Source organism: Magnolia sinica, chromosome 17, assembly GCF_029962835.1.
Source record: "Magnolia sinica isolate HGM2019 chromosome 17, MsV1, whole genome shotgun sequence".
In the NCBI taxonomy this organism is placed as follows: domain Eukaryota; kingdom Viridiplantae; phylum Streptophyta; class Magnoliopsida; order Magnoliales; family Magnoliaceae; genus Magnolia; species Magnolia sinica.
The window spans coordinates 33,839,909-33,866,464 of record NC_080589.1 but is presented as its reverse complement, the minus strand read 5'-3'; the positions used below and the strand labels follow the sequence as shown (position 1 = coordinate 33,866,464).

Sequence of the window (26,556 nt, the reverse complement as noted above, 5' to 3'; positions counted from 1 at the left end):
CGCAATTGGAGCACGTTCGAGGCGGTAAGTTTAGACTGTTTAGTAATTGTAAACTTCAATTTTTTAGTGTGAGGCCTAAGCAAGGTGTCCCGTATCGGTATCGGTTGGCGTAACGGTGACCTTCAAAACCGATACGGATACGGGGGCGTAACGGTGATACGGGGGCGTAACGGCCCGTAACGGTGCAAAAAAAATTTTTTGTCAAAAAAATATGAAAAAATATGGATTAAATCCGGAATATTCTAAGCATTCCAAATATGCATTCATTTATAAATTGGAACATGTTTATGGTGGTGTAACGGTCCACTCTTTGGTGAGAAGTTGTATCGGACTATCTGATGAATTTATGAACCAGATAACCTGAATTTGACTACAAAATTCATATATTTAATTTTCTAACTATCTACTGTCAATGATAGATATATTAGAATGAATGTAATATGAAAATATCTTACATTTAGGTGTTTGCAATTATTTTTGAGGGCCAAAATTCATGCGTAAATAGAAAAAAATATTAAAAAAATATAAAATGGCACCCCAAATATGTAAAATGCACATTAACATGTTCTACTATGATTAATACATCATATGGCATCATTAAAACAACAAAGGAATCATTAAAAAATGATTTTTCGAATTTTCAAAAAAAGGGCCGAAATAAATGCGTAAATAGAAAAAAATATAAAAAATATATAAAATGGCACCCCAAATATGTAAATTGCACATTAACATGTTCTACTATGATTAATACATCATATGACATCATTAAAACAGCAAAAGAATCATTAAAAAATGATTTTTCGAATTTTCAAAAAAATGGCCGAAATAAATGCGTAAATAGAAAAAATATAAAAAAATATAAAATGGCACCCCAAATATGTAAATTGCACACTAACATGTTCTACTATGATTAACACATCATATGACATCATTAAAACAGCAAAAGAATCATTAAAAATGATTTTTTGAATTTTCAAAAAACGGGCCAAATAAATGCGTAAATAGAAAAAAATATTAAAAAAATATAACATGGCACCCCAAATCTGTAAAATGCACATTAACATGTTCTACTATGATTAACACATCATATGATGTCATTAAAACAGCAAAAGAATCATTAAAAATGATTTTTCGAATTTTCAAAAAAAAGGCCGAAATAAATGCGTATATAGAAAAAAATATAAAATGGCACCCCAAATTTGTAAAATGCACATTAACATGTTCTCCTATAATTAACACGTCATATGACATCATTAAAACAGCAAAAGAATCATTACAAAATGATTTTTCGAATTTTTAAAAAAGGGCCAAAATAAATGCGTAAATAGAAAAAAATATTAAAAAATATAAAATGGCACCCCAAATCTGTAAAATGCACACTAACATGTTCTACTATGATTAACACATCAAATGGCATGATTAAAACAGCAAAACAACCATTAAAATTTGATTTTTCGAATTTTAAAAAAGGGGCCAAAATTCATGCGTAAATAGAAAAAATATTAAAAAATTATTAAATGGCACCCCAAATCTGTAAAATGTACATTAACATGTTCTACTATGATTAACACATCATATGACATGATTAAAACAGCAAAACATATTAAAAAAAGTATAAATACCTATTTTTGACGAATTTCTGAAAAATGGCCCACCGAGCTTTGATTCAAAAAAATCTGTGATATAATGTGTTTTTATCTCAAATACCTAGCTAAGGTTGGTCGAAATTAGTAGTAGAAGGAGTGAAAAACAGTTTGGAAGCAAAAGGTTTCAAAAAAACAGCAAAAAATGAGCTAAAAATGAAAAAAAAAGACCGTTTTTTGACCGTTACGGGTACAAAAAATCGTATCGGCCGATACGGCCCCGAAACGGGTAACGGTTCGCACCGTTACCGTTACGTATCGGCCGATACGGCCGATACGTAACCGATTCGGCACACCCTGGGCCTAAGCTAAATTAATTACCTAAATAGCTAATGTGAAATGCGCTTTCTTTCCTGCAGATTCATACCAAGAAAAGGAATCACCTTAAGCAAAAAAAAAAAAGCTCAACGACTTGGTTTTCGTTCAATACAATCAAAATTGCGAGAACGATTCCAAACTAGGAAAGAAAAGCCTGGTTTCTTTAACCCTATCTGCTTCGATGAGTTGGATGCAGATAACGAGTGGCTCGTAGAGACGGAAGACTCAGTATTTGCTGGAGAGGACCTGACATGGGCACAAGTTAAAGATGCCACATACGGTCGACACCTGGAGAAGGTAGTACCACTCGAAGGCGAAGGGGGGGGGGGGGAGCCGGGGGGCGAGTAGTAGCCGTCAACCCGTTGAAGACATGGAGGAGATGGAAGAAAGAGATGGTGATAATGATCAAGCTGAAGATCATCTATCATTGGATGTTGATGAAGTATTATTATAGACAGATGATAAAGAAATGGAAGAAGAAGTGTATGTGGAAGAAGGAGATGACGCGAATAATGATGGTGGTGGACCTGGTGGTGATATGCCACAATGGCAACTAGATCAATGTATGTAGTGTTAAATGTTGATATTTCATATTTGTTAAATGTTAACTATATTGTAGAATGTAGAATTGTTGATGAATGATGACTAAATATTTAATTCATTACGTAATTGTTTTTATTTTACTTTTTTTCTTTTTTTGTTAGCTTGTTAGTACACCCCACTGTCAATTCACACATCACTGTTAGCCACCCCCACTAAGGAATTGATGCCAAGACCTCAATTAAATGTATTTCAAGGGCTAATGGCATATAATAATTTATTCATTTTTTTTCTTAATTTATCCCTATTTTTCTAATTATTTTTTTTTAATTTTTTTGATAAATGTTATAAAATAAAAAATAAAAAATGTGTGTGACCGCATATGCGATTGTGCGATCGTATATGCGCACAGGCATATGCAATCGCACACGATCGCATATGCTATTTAACAACACTGTATACTCCATTTGTTATTTTGGTCGAAGCATTGTTCCATTTGTTTCCTCCAAGCTTCGAGTGCTTCTTTTACGTTTCGGACGTTATATAGATTGAGGTATATACCTAGAGGGCTTATAGGGATTTAGGCCATCTTTTTTATACTTTGGAATGCTTGGCTATTCGTAGGCAAGTCTCTAAAGAATCTAGGTCTTTCTCTCCTCTGTTTGTATATTGGTATATAGGCTTCTTTGTTTCTTCTAGGTTCTTGTCTATTGTTTTTTTGGATAATAGCTTGGTTGGTGGGATTGGTTTGATTGCTGGTTTAGGCATGTTCTACAATTACGGTTTCTGCCATGGCTATTCTTGCTACGGGTTGCAAAAACATGTCGCGTTTCTTATTTTTATTTCCTTTATCCTTTTGTTCAAGGGCCTTTTCCAGTTCTTCTAGGGTTTCACTTTCTCTAATGGTGCGGATCATGTTGATCTTATGTGATTTGGCTCATTCGAGATTTTTCTTGGCTAGGAGGCTCTCTTATGTTTTGGATCTTATTTTTTTCTAGATCTATATCATCGTATCATTTGTATGATATAAGTTTATTTTTAGAGGTGCTGGATTCACCCTTTTCTAAGAGATAGGATTTTCTTGATTCTATGAACCTGAAAGGTGCTTTGTTATATTCTTCTTCTTGGATTATATCTGACATGTATACGGCTGGTTTGAATTGTAGGGATACGTTTCCGGTCTAGGGATTAGTGTGGATATAATTTAATTCCTTTTGTTGCTTAGTTTTTGGGATTGCTAGCTTGATGCTCTGCGTTGCTTCTATAGGCATAGTATACCCAGGTACTACATTAAAGTATCCTACATTTTCTGTGAGATGGAGTTGTGCTACTCCTAAAAGGCTTTTTTCGAAGGATTTCCACCTTTCGTCTACGAGGCAACTGAGAATTTCTATTTCCATGTCTGGCATATGTAACCCTTCCATTCGTGCTTGAAACATTCCGAAATTTACATAGTTGAATCCTTGTTCTTTCTTATCTTTGATCCATGTTTGTAGAAGATGGGGATTTTTTAGTATGCATTACTGACTTTGTATGTTTTTGTCTTATGTGTAATTTGGTGCTGGTTATGGGTGTTTTTCCATAATGATATAAGTCTGCGTAGTCTGCTAGGGGAGACTAGAACTTTCGCAGTGGTCTGAGATAGTTTTCCATTTCAATTCAATGAACTTCTCCCATTTGAGATGTTCTGTTGTCCTTTGTGCTAAGTGTACTTTCAGCCTAAGTCCTTGTGATTGGAATATCTTAAGCATTCCGATCCTATGTTGTCTTCCGAAGGGAAGATAACCAGGTGCGAAAGTTTGGGTTTTGTCTAAGCCATCATTCTGGATTCTCTTTCCTCGAGTCCTCGGTTCTGGTAATAGGTGTGTACCCTTGCTTTGTTTGTTGTAAGATAGTATCCAGCTTGCTTAAGGTATTTGAGGTTAACCGGTGGATGTCCCTTTCAAGCTTTTCCCAGTATTGGGATGTTGGTCTGAGTTTTTCTATACCTTTTTCTGATTCCATAAGAAGTGTTTGTTCCGTACTACGTAGGTCTTTCTTGAGTTTCGTACCTTGTTCACGGGGTAGCTTATTAAAAAGTAGGTTTTTACTTCAAAAAAATAAAAAATAAAAAATCTATATGAGGCCTAATTCTAAAGCAAGCAATTTTGCTTACTGAAGACTCACACGTCCTTACAATTACAATATCCAGTGCAAAGATCTTTCTGAAACATCGCTTGTTCCTTTCCGACCAAATTGGCCCAATCCTGGCTAGCAAGCATAAGTGGCATGATAAAAACAGGGATTCGATTGAGGCTGGCAAAAACCCATTGGATGCCAAGTTTGATGAAGAAATACTCTCAAATCATTCTGGTGAATGAACAGTCGATGAATAAATGGTTGACTGATTCCTCGTTCTGGAAGCATAAAAGGCATATGTTTGGGAGAATCATTTCTCTCTTCCGTGAGTACTACCCTATTTTTACCCAACAAACAAGCTAACGCTGTGACCAATGTATTAAATAGCGGTAGTGTGTTGCATAGCGTTCAACCATAGCGTGTAGTGAAATAGCGTAGCGTGCAATGAAATCCCACATGTAAGAGCATCAATTACAATACAAATGTCACATTCCTCAAGAATCAAAACATCAAATTCTCAATTAATAGTCTCTAGACTCTAGTGTCTAAAGGTCATCTACATCCTAATAGATCATCATCGTCGTCATCCTCATTCACTTCGTCACCAGGTCTAGGCCTTTCATCATCAGCATCAGCATCTGCATGTACATCATCCACACCATGAACAATCATTCCTATATCTCCTTCCTCTCTTATAGGAGTAAGAAATCTTCCCATAGGACCACCTACAGATTAAAAAAAGAGATTCATTGGTCTTTTACTTTCTTTGTGAAAAATGTTCATGTAACTTAGTCTGTAATTAGAAACACTTATTTAAATTACTTGCCTTCCTTTTGTTTGAGGAAGGTGGGAGGCCAAATCCTTCAGAAATATTAGATGTTGATGGTGCATTGCTATCAGCCGGATCATCAGACTCTGGAATAGTTGCAATGGCACTAATATCAAAGGCCATATTTTGATCTTCGAGCCACGATGGATTAGTTGGAAGAACAGGGTCTTCTTTCTTAGCAATCCATTCATCATTCAGAGCAAAGTGGTCCAACAATATAGGATCCATTGCCGCCCTCCTCTTTATGCTTCTCTCTCAGTTTCATATTATACATCACATATACTAGAGAGTTGAGCTTTTGTTGCTCTAGCCGATTTCTCTTCTTTGTGTGGATCTGATCATATGATGATCTATGTCAGTCAATTATCAAACACTTGCTAATCTACTAAATAAAAAAGCCAATTTAGAATAACGAATGATACAAAAGTCACTTGCTCAAAAGTACTTGAATTTCTCTCATAGCCAGAAGCACTGCATGTGAGGCTTAAAACTCGTAAGCCGTGGAGTTCTATCTCTAAAGCGTTCCCGCCAATCAACTACACAAATTAGTTATAATTTATAAATTAATGAAATGCTTTCACCAATTATAGAAATATAATTTACATAAAAATGAAAATATCTAAATATCAAATTATAAATTACCTGGGGAACGCTTTGTCATGGTTTCGAGTGCTAGGCAATAGCCAAAATCCCCTCTTCTCTTCTCATATTCATCCAACTGAATATCAGCATCAGCATGCTCTTCATAAGGGATCATCCTATCCATGCACTCCAACAACCCCCTTTTTATCTCAGGGTGCGTAGAGAACTTATCTGAGTACAATATTTGAGGATTCAAATAGTACTTGGCTATCTCTTTTTTACATTATTGCACTTAAATGCAATCTTCTCTCCTTTTCCAAGTCCATCAATTCATAAATGAACCCCATTGCTAGCCTCTCTTCCGAATCTACCTCTCTTAAAACACTTATCAAAGGCATGGTGCTCTTAACACATAAGGCAACATTTGGCCAAAACTTCTGATCAAACATTATAATAGCCCGTACCTTTATATTCCTTCAAGTTTTTTAGCCCAAGAACATGAGCACTATTGTTCCGATGCGAACATGGCTATAAGACCATTCTTTTGCTTGTAAATACTTCGGGGGGTGAGGTACGTTGTTGCTAAGTGTGTCACTTTCGGCCGTAGAAGCTCATTATTATTCGTGAGGCTTCTCATCATGTTCAATACAATTCCATGTCCATAAATAAACTTGGTCAATGTCCTTGCCTTTTCAAGCGTTTCAGAATACGTTTTCATTTTTCCAACATCCGCCAACATTAGATCTATGCAGTGTGCAGCACACGGAGTCCAATATATCCTTTTCCTCTTATCCATCAACTTCTTTCCCGCACTCACATGTCTTGAATGATTATCTGTGATAACCTGGACCACATTTTCTTTCACAATTTCTTCCGGTTTTTTAGCTCAAGAACATGAGCACCATTGTTCCGATGCGAACATGGCTATAAGACCATTCTTTTGCTTGTAAATACTTCGGGGGGTGAGGTACGTTGTTGCTAAGCGTGTCACTTTCGGCCGTAGAAGCTCATTATTATTCGTGAAGCTTCTCATCATGCTTAATACAATTTCATGTCCATAAATAAACTTGGTCACCGTCCTTGCCTTTTCAAGCGTTTCAGAATACATTTTCATTTTTCCGATATCCTCCAACATTAGATCTATGCAGTGTGCAACACACGGAGTCCAATATATCATTTTCCTCTTATCCATCAACTTCTTTCCCGCACTCACATGTCTTGAATGATTATCTGTGATAACCTGAACCACATTTTCTTTCCCAATTTCTTCCACAATTTCTTCAAGATATTTAAATAACAAATTTCCATTTTTTATTGAATCTAAAGCATCAATAGACTTGTAAAGCATTGTTCCGATCAGAGAATTAACCAAAAAGTTAATGATGCTTCTATTCTTTCCATCCATCCAACCATCAGACACAATTGAACATCCATAAGTTTTCCAAGAATCTTTATATGCTTTCATTAAACTATCAGTATTAGCAACCTCCTCTTTTAGTATCATGTTCGCATCTCATGCATGGATGGTGGCTTCAACCCTGGTCCAAACTTTCCAATAGCCTCACACAATGCTGAAAAGCACAGGCTATTACATAGGTTGAACGACAAAAGCATGCCCAAAAAAATAAAAATAAAAATCTTCCAATCACCCTACATATTTATTTTCTTTCTTCCTTCTTCTACCTTGAATTCAATGTGGATTAACGTTGCTCTCTGCTAACAAATTGATCCATAGGACCCCTTGCTCTTGCCATTGGTTGATTACCAGAAGATCCATTGCCAAGTTAGCTGCCAATGAAAGCATCATTACCCACACTAACACTATCACTTGCAGAACCAGAAATATAAGTCGATCCCCCTCTCCCAATATCTCGAAACACCTCATTTCTATTATTTTTTCCGTCATGATATTCCTTTAAAGCCTTTCTACACTCCTTGGCTTCTTTCGTCACTTTTGGGCACGACTTTATCCCATTGTGGGTTCCTGCCAAATGATTCTTTAGGCGAGTCAAGCCTCCCGTACACCTTTGACCACAAAATTTACAATGCACATAATATCGATGAGATTGTCCAAGTGGATTATCGGCCACATATTTCCAAGAAAAATCTCTCTCACTTTTTCTTCAAACATTCTTCTCTCTTTAGTTCACTACTTCACTTGAAAAAATTTAACACATCACAAAAAAATCAGTGAATCACAAAGATCAACATTAACTTGTGAAAAAACCATCATAAAAGAGTGGTGACCCAGATGATGAACTAGAAAACAATGCACAGTCAACCATACACACACCACAACGATCTCCACGTGGGCCCACACCATAGAAAACAATGGATAACCACCTATATGCACACTATAGTGGTTCCCATGTGGACCACATAATAAAAAACAATGCACACAACACAGTGGTCCCCATGTGGGCCACACCATAGAAAACAATGCAAATCCACCCATGCACACACCTCAGTAGGCCCCACATGGGCCATACCATAGAAAACAATGCATAGCCACAGAGATATTGAAAAAGAAATAATAATAAAAATGATAAAGAACAAAAAACGCACAGTAACTGACATTTTTAAAAGGAAAAAATGGAAAGAAAAAAAAAAAAAAAACCTCAAATTAACAAATTATTTTCATTGTACATCGATAGAAACTCACCAAGGGGAACAAGCATACCTATTGTTGTCTCAGGATGAGATTCAATTAAGCAAAACTCTAAATTTTGAAGCTCCATAGCCGACCGGAACTGGAATTGGGGAAATATGATTTCTCCTTCATTTCTTCTCCAATGATCGTGAAACTACACCAAATGGACCTCCTTATAAGCTCCAACAATCGGCCAAAGAAGCCCCTTCAATGGGCTTTTGGATTGCAAGATGAAGAGAGGGAGAGGAAGTTGAGTTTGGTAAAGGCTTTCCACCGAGTTTCGAAAACCCTATTCGATGGCTTTTTTTTTTTAAAGTAACTTTAGAAGTAGTTGTGGTGTGAGTTCACCGCCATTTTTAACAAATTAAGAAAAAAAAAAAAAAAGTGCAGTGTAGGGCACGCTACCTGCGCTACATGCTATGCATTTGTAACGTACACTACGGACCCCTGTAAACGTACGCTACAGGGGATTAATGCTATTTGGCACACTACGTAGTGCTACAACAACACTGCGCTACATAGCGTACGCTACGGAAGCTATTTACTACATTGGTTGTGACCTTGGGGGGAGCACCATATCTCCAAAGAAAGGCGGTGTGACAACTCGTGATGTTATTAGATTCTCCCGTCGACTTCCCAGATTTCAGTAGGAATTTCTATAATTACAATTGAACTCAATGAAGTTTTAAAAGGAAATATATCCTCAGCATTTAAGGACTATATATTCCTAGTGTTAAGATCCCAAAATAGCATAGAAGTTAATGCTGTGATAGAATCTATAGTCCTTCCTTATTTAGATTTTTTGAGAGATGGTAAATATTCCTTGGCTAGACATCCCCACATTTTGAAATATTTCATATTAGAATGCTTATTTCTCCATAATTTTTATGGAGGGGTTTTTTTTTTTAAATCCAAATGACTATGAGGTACATGGTTCAGAATGTAGTTTGCAGTCAATATGGCTTCTCCTCACATGTGAAAGGGTAAAACCGGAACTCGGTAATATAGAATTATTTGTCTATTTAAGTCCTATTTTTTCTTTCAGCTATACCATTCTATTAGGGAGAATCAAGGTATTCCGTAACGGCAACGGTGGTCATAATGGCCACCACCATTACCCTTTATGATATGGGCTATAATGGCCGTTACAGTCTCTTGTTTATTGAAAAAAAAAAAACGAAAAACCTGTATTTGTCTCATAACGGCCTTCATGAGGGGTGTTATCATGGTTACGGATCATTTTTCCTATAACGACCTTTACGGCCATTAAAATTGAGTGACGGTTGCCACGATTACCTTTACGTAACAACCTTTACGGCCAATACGACCGCATAACAGTTGCCACCATTACCTTACTTAACGGTCGTTACAGCACACCATGATAATAAGGAGCCATTACTTGGTGTATTATCCCTCTAAATTCATAAAAAGATGCAAAAGCATTAAAAGTATATTTATCACCTTTATCTGATTTGATAATTTTGATCTTTCTATCTAATTGATTTTCTACGTCATTTCCATTACACATGGTTTAAAGAGTCCACTTACATAGCCCTAGCCAACAAAAGTACCATTCTTAGAAATTCCAAATTGACCAGACTAAATTCTTACAGATATCTGTAATATGGAGCATCTCCTGCAATGTTAAGATTTTTCCATATGAAAGTTTCAGGCTAACTTTACCTTTGCCCACAGCTTTGATTTTTGTGGAATTTCCCATAAAGATTTATACACTATCTCCAACCTTATCGTTGGTGGTAAACGAACTACAGTTGAAGCAAATGTGTTTGGTGGCACCCGAATCAATTGACCAACCATTCGCATTAGTAGCACTTTTGTAATGACACCTACAAATTCTTTCGTGATATGAGCCCGAGGTTTCTTCTTGTTGACTCCCATCTAATTTTGACATTCCTTGGTGAAATTGCCAAGTTTCCGGCAAACATAACAATCAACGCCTTTTCTTTTATTTTTGTAAAAGAACTTCTTTTTGGATGCATCGGACTTACGATTCTCTTATGTGTAAGAGAGTTCCTGTATTCTTTCCACAAAGGTGGAAGACTCCTCTTGGGCACATTCTACATCAAAGAAAATGTACTTCTAAATCCTTATAGCATCTCATTCACGGCTTTGCTCAATCTCAAGCCTAAATTTTCCTTCATTCTTCAGGTCTTATGGCACTCCTCCCAAGGTTTCTGCCTTTTGTTTGGCCTCTTGCGAGAGGAAGGATTCTTACAGAGGATAATCTATAATACCGAGGAATGATCCTCCCCAACATTTGCCTCCTCTGCCTTGGCAATGCCAAGTCGATTCCACACCTCTTCCTGCACTACCCTTGCATGAACAACATCCGGTCTCCGATCCGATTATGGTCAGGTTTCACTCTCCCTGGGTGATGCCTGACTCCATCCCTAGCTTGTTGTTTCTCTGGCATGAGTTGGTAGTGACTTCAAAGCAATATGGCACCTAGCGTTGATGTCTTCTCTATGGGCAATCTGGAAAGAGCAAAACATTTGTTGCTTCAAGGGTGTTTCTTCGATTTCGCCTAAGGTTTCGGCTTAGATCATTCGAGATTTGAAAGATTGGCCTCAAGGCCTCTCCTGTGCAACAACTCCATTTCCTCCCTTCGAGTTATATATTTAAGTTTGGGTTTTTGTTTGTTGTATAGTTTTATTAGGTGCTTTGTTTTCTTTGGATTGCTCTGGCTCCCTCTTTATATGATTGTTTTCAATCTTTTAAATAAATAAATAAATAAATAATAATAATAATAACCATTGTTTGATCATCCTTGAAGGCTATCTCAAGTTTTTTTTTTTTTTTCCCAAGTGAGGATATGTGTTAATAATATACATGTGATGTGGTTGCATATTTTGATGTTGATTGGACCGATTCTCATACTAACCTACACTATTTGACATAGTACACCTACTTGAATAACTTGTTTAAAAACAATTATAGTTACAAGATTAACATGACCGTGGAACATGTGATTTGACATGACTGAAAACCTGATCATTCAAGTTAGGAGTTAGGGTCGGGCTTCTGATGATGTGATATTTAGGCAGCTATTCATACCTCCAAACCAACATATCATAAGAGGACCGAACATATTGTGGTAAATTGGAACTTCATCAGAGAGAGTAATCATGAACAAAGTACTAAACGATCACCTTGTTGGTTTTCTCGAGAAGCCAGTCAAACAAGGCAAGCTCCATCAAAGCCTTTCAATGCAGCATGATTGGTGGGCGAGGGCAAACTTGCCTTCTTTTTTTTCTTCTTCTCTTTTTTGGTGTTGCAAGCATGCTTAAAATGTTCGCGTCATGGCTTAATAAGAATAAATAAATAAGGTATGCGATCAACTAACTGACTTGTAGCCATAATCTTTTTCTCAAGAAGGTCAAACAAGGCAAGGCTGGCAAGCTCCATCAAAGCCTTTCAATGCGGCATGATTGGTGGGCGAGAGCAAACTTGCCTTCTTCTTTTTTCTTCTTCTCTTTTTTGGTGTTGAAAGCATGCTTAAAATGTTCGTGTGATGGCCTAATAAGAATAAATAAATAAGGTATGCGATCAACTAACCGACTTGTAGCCATAATCATTTTCCCTCATCTTCTATTCACCTATTTTAAACCTTGTATTCCAAGTTTCCCAACCACTGAGATATGTCACATGATATATGTGAATGTTTGTTATACATCGCTATGTTATTATGAAGTTGATCAAGAGTTGTCGAGGAGCAGTGAGAAAGCGATCAAGGGCAAGATCCACAGAGCAAGAGCGAGGACGGTCTTGGGCAAAGATCAAGGGACCAGGCTTCTCAATGGAATCTATAGGTCCACAAGAAAATCTACATCTCGAGGGAGATAGATGCAAGATGCCATGAAAGGCTTGAAAAGCATATTAGGTGGGAAGAAAGATGCTCGGAGGAAAAGGAGGAGGGGGAAATGAGAGGAAGAAGAAGGAAGAGGGTTAGAGTATGGAACGCAGAGTTGGAGGGCAGTATAACATATAAGATGATGGGGACTGGATGGTCGTGAGACAAAAGAGGGGGGAAGAAAGAATCGAGCAAGGGGTTGGTCATATGAACCAAACAATATAGAAGTTCCCAATCAGCGGAGAACTTCCCTGACAACTGGTTGGAAGGATATCTCTCGACGGCATTTGGGAATTGTTGGAAGGTGATAAAGGCAATTATTCCAAAGGACATGAAGATGAAGGTATCCAGGGGCTTTAGGTTCATGAGAATGGCAAAACAAGAGGAGATAACATACGCCATTCAAGCCTACAACGGGAAGCTAAGCTATATCAAAGGAGGAAGTGGTTGGTGCAAAGAAGCTTACTATAGCTCAGAATGGTAACGGCCATAACCGTTACGCGTTACAAGGTTGAAATGGCTGTTAAAAAAAAAAAAAAATTTGCTTGTAACAGTCCAGAAACAAGGTTTTTTTTAAAAAATGTCATAACGGCCCGTATCGTAATAGTAATGTCAGTGGTTGTTATGGTCATCGTATCGTTATGAAACACCTTGCCCACTAGATCTGTGGGTGGTGGATGCCTTCACAGCAATCGGATCGTGCTTGGGAGAGGTGGTGGCCATAGATCCAGATATGGAGACCAGAGAGGAGATCAGTGTGGAAAGGTGCGTTAGGAAGAGGATCACCATGGCGAATTCAAAAATCAATTACAGTAGTGATGGAGGAGCATAGGCAAGGGAGGAAAGATGGGGGGTTCCTTCTAGATAGGGGAGAAGTGGCAGAGGTGAGGTTGAGGAAAACAAGTAAAGAACAGAGGGTGCAAAGCGGGGGAGGATGATGGAGTATCGATTGGGTGCTCCATCGAAGCACCAGCAATGAGGGAGGCTACGTGGTTGGGTGGGGGGGTTATTGACGCCACATATGCTAGCACTATAGGGCAGCGGGTGTCGGGCGGGAGCATTTCTACGTCGTCTAGGCGTACTAAGAAAAGCGAGCTCAATAAAGAGATCCAAGTGGCTCGAGATTCTTATCGAGCTGGGAGTGTGGCTTTGGTGACAGGTGTGATGTTAGGAGAGGATTGGGGGACATATGGTAGAGAAGGAAGTTGGCCTAGTGATTGACAGAGCAGTGGAAGGTGACATGTGCAGGGTAGTAGGGGGAGGGAAGGGTATGGGGACATTAATGAGATTGGCGGGGGGGTAGGGTGGGTGTAGTGGGGGATGTAGGAGGCTAGGGCCTCCGTAGGGTGTGTAACAGAGACAAAACACACTTCTCTCTCTCTCTCTCTCTCTCTCTCTCTCTCTCTCCGAAGATTATCCAACGTTAAGTTGGTATCAGAGCACCTTTTGAGCTGATCAAAGCTACATGTACTTGCTGACATTAGCAACCGTACAACTAATATCCGAAATGTACAGTCCGTACGGACTATTTCCGATCAAGAAGAACATGGTTTCATGTGTCTCGATCTTAAAAGATTTATGGTGATTTTTGTGGAATTTTTGGAGGTCATCTGAAGTATGTTTGAGCCACTTTTCTCATTAGACAGAAAACCCCCAATCTTCATATTATGGGTCGGTTTTGCCCTATCTGACAGCCTAAGGTGTTTGTTTTGCATTAAGCGGGAGATTTGGGTGAGTTGTGAGCCCTAAGGTAGTCTGGTTGGGCTGTTTTTGGGGCCTTAGGGATTATGGACATACACTAAAACTTCCAACGTATGTCTAGGTGGGTGTTTTTGGTGAGTGAGATGTTTTTCACATCAAATTCTATTTTTTATTCTTAGAGTAGTTTTTCAGTTCTAAGGTTGTTGTTGGACCCCGGGCCCTTATTTGGAACTCAGATTTGTGTGGAGATGAGATTCTTATATAATAAATGCCTTATTTGAGTTGTTTGTTGCTAGATTTTCTTCTTCGTGGACCCTTATTGAGGACAAAAACTCCTCTGGATCTAGTTTGAGATCTTCATAATTGAATCCTGTGTTAATTACTACAGTCAAGCTAAATGGTAATAATTATCTACAATGGGCCCGATCCGTGAAGTTGTTTTTAAGGGGTAGAGACAAACCATCCTATATATTAGATGAACCTTCAGATCCGTCAGATGGGAATTTCAAGACCTGGACCAAAGAGAACTACCAAGTCATGGTGTGGCTCCTTAAATAGTATAAATTCCATTATGGGAAACTCTATTATGTTCTTGACCTCGGCCAAAAGAATCTGGGACACTCTCAATGACATGTATTCAGAGGCATGAAATATATTCGGAGTCTTTAAGTTAATCTCTGATAGTGGCAAGTTTCAACAAGGTTCAAGATCGCTAAAGGAGTATTTTTTTGCTCTTCGGGGTGTATGTGGGATGAACTAGATCTCTATCAATCCCTTCCCTCCTATTGTACAAGAGATTATGATCATGCATGGAAGCAACGTGAAGACACTCGAAGCATGCAATTCCTCTCTGGCCTTAAATCAAAGTATCACGGTGTTCGGGAACAAATTATGGTTATGGATCTTTTTCCTCCTCATCCATGACATGTTAGAGGATCATTGCCTCATATGACTAGTAAGTCCTACTTTTAACTCTTATCACGGTGTTCGGGAACAAATTATGGTTATGGATCTTTTTCCTCCTCATCCATGACATGTTAGAGGGTCATTGCCTCATATGACTAGTAAGTCCTACTTTTAACTCTTATCTTCCTTCAAGTCTGCCTCACTTTGTCATTGTTGCAAATGGGAACCAAACTCTAATATCTGGAACTAGTTTCATCCATCTCTCCCACCGTGCAGCTATCTTTAGTCCTTCATGTTCCCATCTTTCCTCTTAATCGCTTATCTGTTAGTTCTCTCACAAAGTCTTTAAATTGTTTAGTAACTTTCTTTCCTTCTCATTGTGTGTTTCAGGACCTGCAAACGAAGTAGACAATTGGTGGGGGCCATAAACGTGGATGAGTCTATTTCCTTGATGATGAGCTCATATTGGCATCCAGTGTTCTATCTTTAGATTAAAATTTTGTGTCTAGATGGCATTGTCATCTAGGACATCCATCTCTGTCCAGATAAAATCTTTTGTTTCCTTCAATATTTGTAACTAAACCCCTATGTTATTAGACTTATGAAGTCTCCAAACATCACCGAGCTGTATTTCCTCCCAATTTGTCTGAGAGGAAATCCAGACCATTTGAACTTGTTCATTATGATGTTTGGGGCCCTGCGCCTATTATCTCTCTTTTTATATATAAATATTTTATTAACTTTATTTATGATTACTCTCAAATGACTTGGGTTTATCTTCTCAAATCTAAACATGAGATATTTGCTTGTATTCAAATTTTTTTATAGTGAAGTAGTCACTCAGTTTCAATATCCTATTAAAATTCTACATTCTAACAATGGTGGAGAGTATATGTCAAATATTTTGTCCTTTTTGCAAGATCATGGTATATTATCTCGTACTTCATGTCCACAACCCCTCAACAGCAATGGCGTGGTCGAGTGAAAGAACCCTTATCTTCTTGAAGTAACACATGCTCACTTACCTAGATGAATCTCCCTAAACAATTTTAGGATGATGTTTTTGCTTATTGCTACCTTTCTTATAAATCCTCATTTGAAAATTTGCACCTGCATGATAAACTTTCCCCTTACCTCCAAAAGTCTTTAGGTGTGTGTGCTTTGTTAAAGTCTTTGATGGGAGCAATGACAAGTTAAGCCCTCTAGCTATTAAATGCATCTTCTTAGGATACTCTCGATCTCAGAAGGGGTATAAATGTTATAATCCTCTGACCGGTAAAAGATGTCTTAGCGGATGTGACCTTTTTTGAAGAGATTTCTTATTTTTCCAATGAAGGGCGGTTGCTTCATGAGCCTCTTATTCGTCAGAGGGAGTTATTAACTCTATACCCCTTCATGTCTCCTCTTACTGATCCTCACTCCTATACAAAGCATCCCATTAATAGTTTTGTTTCCTATCAATGTCTCGCACCCTCCTTCTAGTCTTTTGCAGCTTCCATATCCTCATCGGTTGTCCCTTGTACCTTAAAGGAAGCCGTGAGCAGCCCTGACAGGACTCAGGCTATGATGGATGAAACACAAGCTCTTAAGAAGAACAATACCTGGGAGCTAGTACCTCCGCCTGAGGGTAAGTAGATTGTTGAATACCGATGGGTTTATACCATCAAATGTCTCCCAGAAGGTTTAGTTGACCATTATAAGGCATGGTTGGTCGCTAAGGGCTATACTTTAAACATATGGTGTGGATTACTTTGAAACATTCTCTCTTGGGAACAAGCTCAACTCCGTTCGAGTGGTAATTTCTTTGGTTGTAAATCTATCTTGGCCTTTATTCCAACTAGATGTGAAGAATGCTTTCTTGCATGGTGACCTCGCCGATGAGGTTTATATGCATCGGCCCCGGGGTTTTTCCCAATCAAATACTTCACTCGTGTGTTGATTGAAGAAGTCCATTTATGGCCTCAAACAGTTTGCATGCTTTGATAAATTTAGTCATGCTCTCCTCAAGTTTGTATTTGTTCGACGCCCACACAGATCATTCTCTTTTCATTTGTCAGCGGCCCATCCGGATTATGGTACTCAATTGTCTACATTGATGATTATCTTATTAAGCAATGATATTGAGGGTATGGTGACCATTAAGTCTTTTCTCAAGACTCGATTTGAGATCAAAGACCTTGGGACTCTCCAATATTTCTTAGGAATTGAAGTTGCTCGATCAAAGACCAGAGTTGTGCTCTCTCTGAGAAAATATGAACTTGATCTTCTTTATGAAACCGGAATGCTTGGATGCAAGCCTACTGCTACACCAATGGACTCTACTCAGAAAATCACCCCTGATTACGGTGCACTCCTCTCAAGTCGTGGGATGTATCGCTAGTTGGTTGGTCGACACTTCTCTATTTAACAATTACCCAACCAGACCTATCCTATATTATGGGTCGTCAGTCAATTTATGCATGCTCCTCGTAAAACACATCTTACTGCAAATGTATCGTATTCTTTGATATCTCAAATCTGCTCCAGGAAAATGTTTATTGTTTCAACCGCATGGTCATCTCCATCTTTCCGGTTACTCTGATGCTGATTGCGCTACCAATAATTTTGACTATGCTACATGTTATGTAGCTCACATGATGTTTTCAATGATTTGTTATATTTTTCCATTTCCAATAAAAATTAGTTAACCTTTTTAATGCTTTTAGTAAAAATAATAAAAATAACAATATTAAATCAGTTTCATTGCTCTTTCTTTACCTTTATACTTAATCGTTGCCCTTTCCTATTACTTTAGGCTGCATTTTTTTCCATCAAATATCATGAAATTTTGTTAAATTTCATTATTAATCAGTCTAATCTAGTATTGAATATCATAGCATTGGTGTAACCAAGAACCTTGATTAAAAATCTAGTAGTTGCGTGTAGCAAGCTACACGCTATGTAGCTTACGCCTCACGCTTCAGAGGGGTGAACGCTATGCTACACACTATTAACTATTTAAAACACTAGCTGCCAGTTTACATGATAGGCAGTCTACATTAGGATTTTGTACATTTCTGGGTGGAAATCCTATCACCTGAAAGATCAAGAAGAGGTCCGTTGTAGCTTGATCTTCTGCCAAAGTTGAGTATAGGGCAATGCTTCATGCAACATGTGAACTAGTTTGGCTTCACACCCATCTCTAGGAACTTGGTTATTCTCCTTCAGGTCCCATTCCATTCCATTGAGGCAATTAAGCTGTCATTCACATCGCCAGCAATCCAATGTTTCTTGAGCTGCCATTCACCCCTTTTGTTCACTCCGGCGAGCAATTAACCAATGTTCTCACTTCTCACTAAATCTCTTAGTTGGGATGCTCTTTATCGTATCGCTAGCATGTTGGGCATGGTCAGCATCTATGCTCCAACTTGAAGGGGAGTTAGAGAGTTAGTAGGGTGAATGTGTATGTGCAGGTGTATTTTTATTTTGTATGTATGGGCTTTTGGGTGTGTGCGTGTGCACAATGCTCAGTTATCATGAGTATGTGTAGTTATGCTATAACATTATAATAAAAGAGTATGTCAGGGTTTTTGGGACCCAACACACAAAACACATTTATTCAAAACTCTCTCTCTCTCTCTCTCTCTCTCTCTCTCTCCAAGGTGTTCCATAATGGTAACGGAGTCCATAACGGCTACCACCGCTACCTTTACGATACAGGGCATAACAGCTATTACGGCCCTATAATGGCTACGGTCTCTCTTTTTTGTTTATTTATTTATTGAAAAAACCCCTGAAAAACTTGTATCTGCCCCGTAATGTTGATTAAAAAGTATGAAAAACTTGTATTTGTCCCGTAATAGACCATTACGGGGCTATTATGGCCTTTATAGGGGACGTAATGTGCCGTTAATGGTAATTATGGGTCATTTTTTCCATAACGGCTATTACGGCCGTTACAACCTCGTAACGTGTAACGGTTGCCACTGTTACCTTTTACGTAACGACCTTTACGGCACACCATGATTCTCTTTGAAGATTATCCCCAACCTCAATTGGGCCAGCTGTCAGCAGGTAAATACAGGTGAGCGGCTTATGGAGGCTTGAATGACAGATGGAGGGATAGATGGGTTTGGGGATGGCAACCTAGCAGGAGCTGACGTGTACCATTAGTTGTCAGAAGTCAAGCCATCAGGGGGATGTGTATCTACATTTGGCAACACGTGGCACAAGAGAGTTGAGGGAGTCTCACACTCATGCCTCTCCAAGCAAGGTGTCCCGTATCCGTTACAATACGTACATAAATGCCAACACAAATAGGTAACGACCGTGACCGTTACGCGATACGGGGGTGAAACGGGTAGTTTTTTTGGGACCGTATCAACTATTATGAGGGCCATAACGGCCCTTATAACGATTTTTTTTTAAAAAATGGCCACTTTTTTTTATGTAAATTCATTTTTTCTCCTCATTTTCGACTTTTCTTATTCTAAAAACTTTCCTAGATCATTCTATAGCAGATTTCGACCACTTGTACTATATTTTCTAGGATGAAAACAGTAGATTGAAGCGATTAGGGTGAATAGAAGCTCTGAGGGACTTTTTTCAAAACATCAAAAAAGTAGTATATATGCCTTTTTTTTTTCGATTTCTAATTCTAATGCTTGATTGTGATGATTAAATATTAGAAATACATAACCATGTTCATAAATTCACCAGACAACCCAATGCAACACTCTCACCAAAGAGTGGATCATTACGATACCATAAACATGTTTTTTTTTTTTTTAAATGAATACATATTTGGAATATTTACATTATTATGGATTTTTTAGGTATTTTTTCATAATTTTTCGAGCAATTTTTTTTTCAACCATTATGGGGGTCATAACCGTCGTTACGCGCCCCGTATTGGCAACAATGGTGACCGTTACATCTACAATTACCGATACAGAATACCTTGCTCTCCAATCACATGCGAATGCTAGTCAGAAAATCCCACATGCAAGCCCACGAATTGAATGGAGCATAGGGATCCTATGGGATCGTCTTCTCTTATGATTGCTGGTTTAAGAATCCTTCAAAGGAGGCAAGATAGGAAGGCGACGACAGTTGCTCGAAATTGATTAGCTACTATTCTACGACAACAGGCCAATGCAAGAACACTCCAAGAGTTGTCGATGAAGAATGCTCTGTGCAAAATGAAGAGAAGATTCTTGAGTCTATGGCGGGGAACAACAAGGAGGTTACCCCAAAAAGGGTGGTCGAGGAGGATAGGGATGTTTTGTCGCTAGCTAAAGAGGTCAGCAAAGGTGAAGTTTTGGATGGTGCTCTCAAGGTTCGAAATATCGGTATCACGTTACGTATCACATTCTTGGTATACGGATACGTATCGGTTATCGCTTGGGATATATCGGTTGTACCATGTAATGTATCGTTGTTGTTGGAAACATTGGGAAATTGGTTGAACTTTTCAATAAAACTTCGGTGGTTGTTAAAAAAGACATCAATACACACTTATAAATTAAAACATTACCAAAAAAAAAAGTATACACAATAGGTTTTCTTTCTATGGGGTCTTAATCTGCGTTGTCTAACTGAATTGATGCATGTATATTCAATGTCTATTCATATAATATAAAAATGTAAGAAGACTTGTGGAAACACAAGCAATACATTCAAAAGCAAAAGAAGAATCACTAGATTAAGTTACATACATGTTTGATTTGATGTTTGGACACAGATTGCAAAAGATTTGCAGGAAATTGGGAATTTTTTATTTTTTCCAATTTTCTGCAACTCAGCCAATCTCCTCCAAATCTCAAAATCGAAGCTCCCAAATCCATGATTATTTATGCAAAAAATGAAAAATCATAGATTTGTAACAATTTGACACTAATTTAACATGATTTACATAAAATAAAAGGATCGAAATTCAAAAATGTTCACCAAATCGAACATGTGGGATATATCGCACTACTTATGTGTTTCGTATCGCAATGGTGGGATACAAGATATATCGTGGGATATATCAGCCAATATCGTCGACACTGGGTGCCCTATATATAAACCCTTTGCAGCCAACGAGAGAAATCAAGGAAGGGGGCAACGACAGTCAATAGTAACATTACAAGAAAGGGGGGTTCAATTAAGGAAAGAGCAGGCCTATGTACCGTCAAATGAAGAATTGGAATGGTAAAAGGATATGATCGAGAGAGTTGGAAAATCAATGGGTGTCATTTCCAAGAATCAAGGAGTTTTCGTGGCAAATAGACATATTTTAGATAGTACTTTGCTAGCCCATGAATGCATAAACTTAAGAAACAAAAAAGGCAAGAAAGGTGTGGTTTGTAAACTAGACATTGAGAAGGCATATGAACACATTGATTGGGATTTTATTACAGTACATGTTGAAAAGGATAAGGTGTTATCCTTTTTTTTAAAAAAAATGATAGGGTAAATGGATTCAGTGGATTCATGAATGTATTTCTTCAGCTTGCTTCTCAGTTTTGGTCAATGGTTCACCTAAGGATTTCTTTAAAGCCTCACGGGGCTTAAGGTCGGGGGATCCGCTTTCTCCATTTTTGTTCATAGTTGTAGCGCAAGAGGTCAAGAGGCGGGTCTTATCTTTGGTTTTAATGGATCACAAGGGGACTGGATATATCTCATTTGCAATTTGCAGATGATACAATTTTATTTTGTGATGTAGAAATATTGAGGGTGCACAACTTGAGGAAATTTTTGGGGTGTTATAAAGAGGTGTCATGATTAAAGGTTAATGTTAAGAAAGTGAGATGCTAAGCATTGGGCTATCTAAGAAGGAAGTATTTGCTTTCACAGACGTATTCAGGTGTGGCACGGGTTCTTTTCCATCCACTTATTTGAGCCTTCCACTTTGCTTAGGAAAAATGGTGAAACATTTGTGGAGTAAAGGTGGTTGAAAGGTTTAAAAGGAAGTCAACGAGGGTGTTGGTGTCCATGAACTTGGCCTTACTAGGGAAGTGGTTGTGGAGGTTTGGCAATGAAGAGGGAAGGTAGTGGAGAGAGGTGATGGCATCCAAGTACAGCATCCAGAAGGGGTTGGGTGATGAAGGGATCTTCTAGCTATGGGCTTCAAGAATTTGGAAGGTAGTCATGTTGTTAGTCCCTATGTTCAAGGAGGGGCTATCTTTCGCACTTGGTGATGGGAACCATACTCGGTTATGGGAGGATGTTTTTTTGTGGGGAAAGATCACCACAGGCTAAGTTCCTGAGACTTGTTCAATTAGCTCCAGAGAAGAGTGTAGTAGTAGCTAGTTGTTATTCTCAAATTGGCCAGGCTGAGTTGTGGTTCCCCCCATGCTGCAAGGACTTGTTAGAAGAGGAAGTGAGTGATTTTGCTAGATTACTAGAGCACCTACAGAACTATCATCCATCTTCGACTAAAAAGGACATGGTGGTATGGAAAGCTCACCCATTGGGAAGGTTCTCGCTTCAGTCCTTCTACTCATTAATTCGCAAGTCAGATTAAAGTGGTGGGGCAAGGAATCTTCATTACCTTTGGTTCTATGGGACCCCTCCCAAAAGCATCAGCTTTAGTGTGGTTGCTGGGAAGGTAGGTCCTTACCACAGATAACTTCCAATAAAAAAGGCCATGATCATCCCCAACATGTGTTATGTGCACGATGGATGTAGAGACAGTTGATCACCTATTTATTCATTGTATGTTTGGGCATAAAGTGTGGGAGGTTTTCTTATCAATCTTCACAATCGAATGGCTAATGCCGAAGACTGTTGAGAATCTCCTATGGGCTTGGCATAGCAGAGGGATAGGTAGGATAGGTAAGGAGGGGGAAGTGACATGGCACCTAGTCTTGATGGCGGTGTTATGGCACATATGGAGGGAGCGCAATAGGCATTGTTTTATCAATAGGCGAGGAACATGGGAGGTGGTATGGAAGATTAAGAGGGAAGTGGTCGAATGGGCCTACGGTTCGAAGAACATGGACATTTGTAAGATTAAATCTTTGTTTGGTGTGTAATTATCTTGGTTGTATGTTTAGCTTTGGCAATTGTCAAGGTGGCACTCTAATAAAAATCAGTTTCCCTTCAAGTTTGTGTGTGTGTTTGTGTGTGTGTGGAATGTTTGTTCAAAGAAGACGAAAGGCTATACCCGTAACCAGGCAAGTCCACAATATACCAGCTCTTGTTGATCAAGAAATGATTAATAAGTTGAGTCTTCCCTGCACAAAACAATTTAAAAATATGAAACTGGTGAAGCAAGGGAATCAATCATTTCTGTTAGCTACTCTGCAAGGGAGCATTATCCCATAATACACATGGAATGAATGTATGTTGATCTGGACCATTCAAATCATAGGCTCTATTGTGGACCGGAGGAATTATCAGGCCCTAGTCCCTAAGATGGGGCCACTAGCTTTTATGGATGCACCAACGATGAAGATCCTAGACAGTTACTGCTTTTAGCTTTTTACTGCTGAAGGTGGGCCATTGCTATATTTTTTCTTAACTATCCATTTGCAGATCAGATCAGAAATCAAGATGTTGGGATCATTCCATTGATTGGTTTTCTAAAAAAAAAGGGCAAATCCATGAGGGGCCCATCAGACCAATGGTTTGGATCACTAGAATGGGACACATTTGTAGGACCATAAGAATACAAGGATAGAAAATACATCCTCAGTCCAGAGATCATACAACTCCTTTCATGGATGGAGTGCAGAACAAAAGACCTGCTGATTAGACAATCTCGACCATTCAAATTTGCCTATTTTCTTTCCAACCGTCCATTTGATAGTGACTGATCCGGCAGTGAAGATCATCCAACCACCATGAATTTTGCTCTATGCCCCGTCCAAAACAGAGCCCACAATCCGTACGGTCTAAGACTGACACCATTGTCACGACATGTATTGCAAATAGGAACCGAACAGAAAATACTACACAGACCTGGTTTCTTGGAAGTGAGGGCAACCTCCTTCCGCCTGACAAGGGCATTGATGAGTGACGATTTCCCGACGTTGGATCGCCCGAGGATCGCGAACTCGGGCAGGTCGTCCTTAGGGCAGTCCCTGGGCCTGGCGCTGCTCTTGACAAAATCGACGTGCTTGATCTGGGAGTGGCCAGCATAGGGGCCCACGACGATGTTGGAGCCAGGGAGGACCATGCTCTCAGTGACGTCATCGCTTTCGACGCCTGGGGGGAGGAAGAGGGCGGTTTTGACGAATCTGGCGGTTTCGGAAACCGGTGGCGGTTTTGGGGCTGCGGATGGGAGGCTAGGGTTTTGGTGGGAGAAGGGTTTTTGGAAAGAGAGGAGAGTTGGAGGAGATGATGAGAAGATGAGAGAAGGAGCAGAAGAAAATGAAGGGTTTTGGAGGGAGAAAAACCGATTTCTTAACAGCATTTCCGGAAGAGGTAGAGAGAGATTTTTGCAGAGAGAGAGAGAGAGAGGTAGCCGTTGTTATTTGTTTGGAAGCCCGGAAGAGTCGCGACTGTTGTGCTAGTTTATCAAAAATTGGCGGCGTCACTTTAACCGTAGACGTGGCGAGGGTTGGCGATGGATATCTTTTTACGGGCGTGTTTGGTCCATGGAATTGAATGCTATTGAATTGTATTAGATAATATTAACATCGTTATTACATAATGATGGCATGTATGGAATTACCATGGTATTGTAGCCATATGTTTGCCCTACAATTTTTGCTACAGTAGATCACGGGATTAAACAAAATCATGTTGGGTGGACCATGGAATTGTAATCCACGGACCAAATTCAAAACAGATATTGTTCACTAGTACACATATAATCATAATGTCATGTGTAAACGGTGTATGTAAATGGACGGCATGGATAAATGCATACATCAATGTGAGGCCCACGTGTATTAGATTTCAAAATCCACAGAAATCTTGCATGGGGCAGGATGCAATTCCACGGGGCTAAATGCAATTCCATCCCACCTGATCCCAATCCTTCCCATCCTCTCTGAACGCGGGATGGAACTGTAGCGACCAAATGCAATTCTATCCCACCAAATCCCATCTAATGCCCTACGACCAAATGCTTTATATCCACGCCACAAGTAATTGAACATCCATAGTTAAAAACTCTCTACGGCCCACCGTACCTTTTTTTTCCTTTCTTTAGTGATCCAACATATTGCAAGGTCTCGAGAACCTCAATAAAGGAAAATACTAATATCATTTTAATCCAAAACCTTTATGACCCTACAAACTTTTTGTTCAATCACGACTCTTTCCTATGGTGTGTGGTTCACTTGAGATATGACTAGCTTATTTTTAGGCTCATGCACTGGAATAGGGATGAATAATGTGAATATAAAATACAGCTATCACGAGGAGTACGCGACTCCTTGGATCCACAAAGCTGCATCCCAAAATTGGAAATGGACTTCAAACTTCCACATATTAATAGACTGCCTTCCCTAATTTCTGAGCAGGTATCATACATCTGAGTCACTTATTCTCAAAAATGATTTCATAATTTACTCAATTAATAATATTTAAACTAAAATATTATTGTCCAATGTTGATGCAATTTTCAAGTAGACCCTCTTTGGTGAACCCTCGAGGACCTACACAGAAGAAAGTGAGAGACAAATGAGACCCTGGCTAGTACAGGGGACCCTCTGATGCCCAAGTCAGGAACTTGGGTCTTTACAAGAGATGATCTGACAGGAAAAAGTTATCAGTCATGTATGTGATTGAGTGTTATGAATGTACCTTTCATCGTCTAAGGATCCCCTTAAATGGTCGAGAGGGAACATATGAGTGGGAAATCTTCTCTATTTAATAGGCAAGATAACGTTGTTGGAAGCCTTCCCAGTTTAAGTCTCCTATTGTACCGGAGATCTTCCCATGCGAGGATCTTCCCGGGATTACAGTTGTCCGGGATCCCCAGGATCTAATCTTATCTTCCAAAGATCTTGAGAGATATCTTTGGGTCGTATGAGAGATTCTTGGACTATTCATTTGGGGCAAGGTCGGGCGACAAAGGTGCCGGATATAATGGAAGTAGTATCGAGTTGTTCGACATATCAGCATTCACCTTAGTTGAACTCCGACGGCTATTGACTTCGTCGGAGACAGTGCTGACCTATGGCCAAGCTATGGCTGACCTACAGTTGGGTCGACCTATAGTCGACCTATAGCCGACCTATAATCGACACGTAGTTGTGCCCAAGGTTCGAAATATCGGTATCGCGTTACGTATCGCATTCTTGGTATATGGATACATATCGGTTATCGCTTGGGATATATCAGTTGTATCGTGTAATGTATCGTTGTTGTTGGAAACATTGAAAATTTGGTTGAACTTTTCAATGAAACTTTGGTGGTTGTTAAAAAAGACATCAATACACACTTATAAATCAAAACATTACAAATACACACACACACA

General features: G+C 39.0%; 1 protein-coding gene across 1 annotated transcript in view; it reads right to left on the bottom strand.

Moving 5' to 3' along the window:
• The window catches only part of LOC131230882 (GTP-binding protein At2g22870), a 33,678-nt gene extending 9,060 nt beyond the window's left edge, over positions 1-24,618 (bottom strand). Inside the window, exons 1-2 of the mRNA XM_058226907.1 lie at positions 24,087-24,618; positions 23,290-23,359 (exon numbers count right to left, since the gene is read on the bottom strand). Coding sequence (XP_058082890.1) covers positions 23,290-23,359; positions 24,087-24,540 — 524 coding nt within the window. The 5' untranslated portion in view covers positions 24,541-24,618. The remainder of the gene's footprint in view (positions 1-23,289; positions 23,360-24,086) is intronic.
• Positions 24,619-26,556: the final 1,938 nt, after the last annotated feature.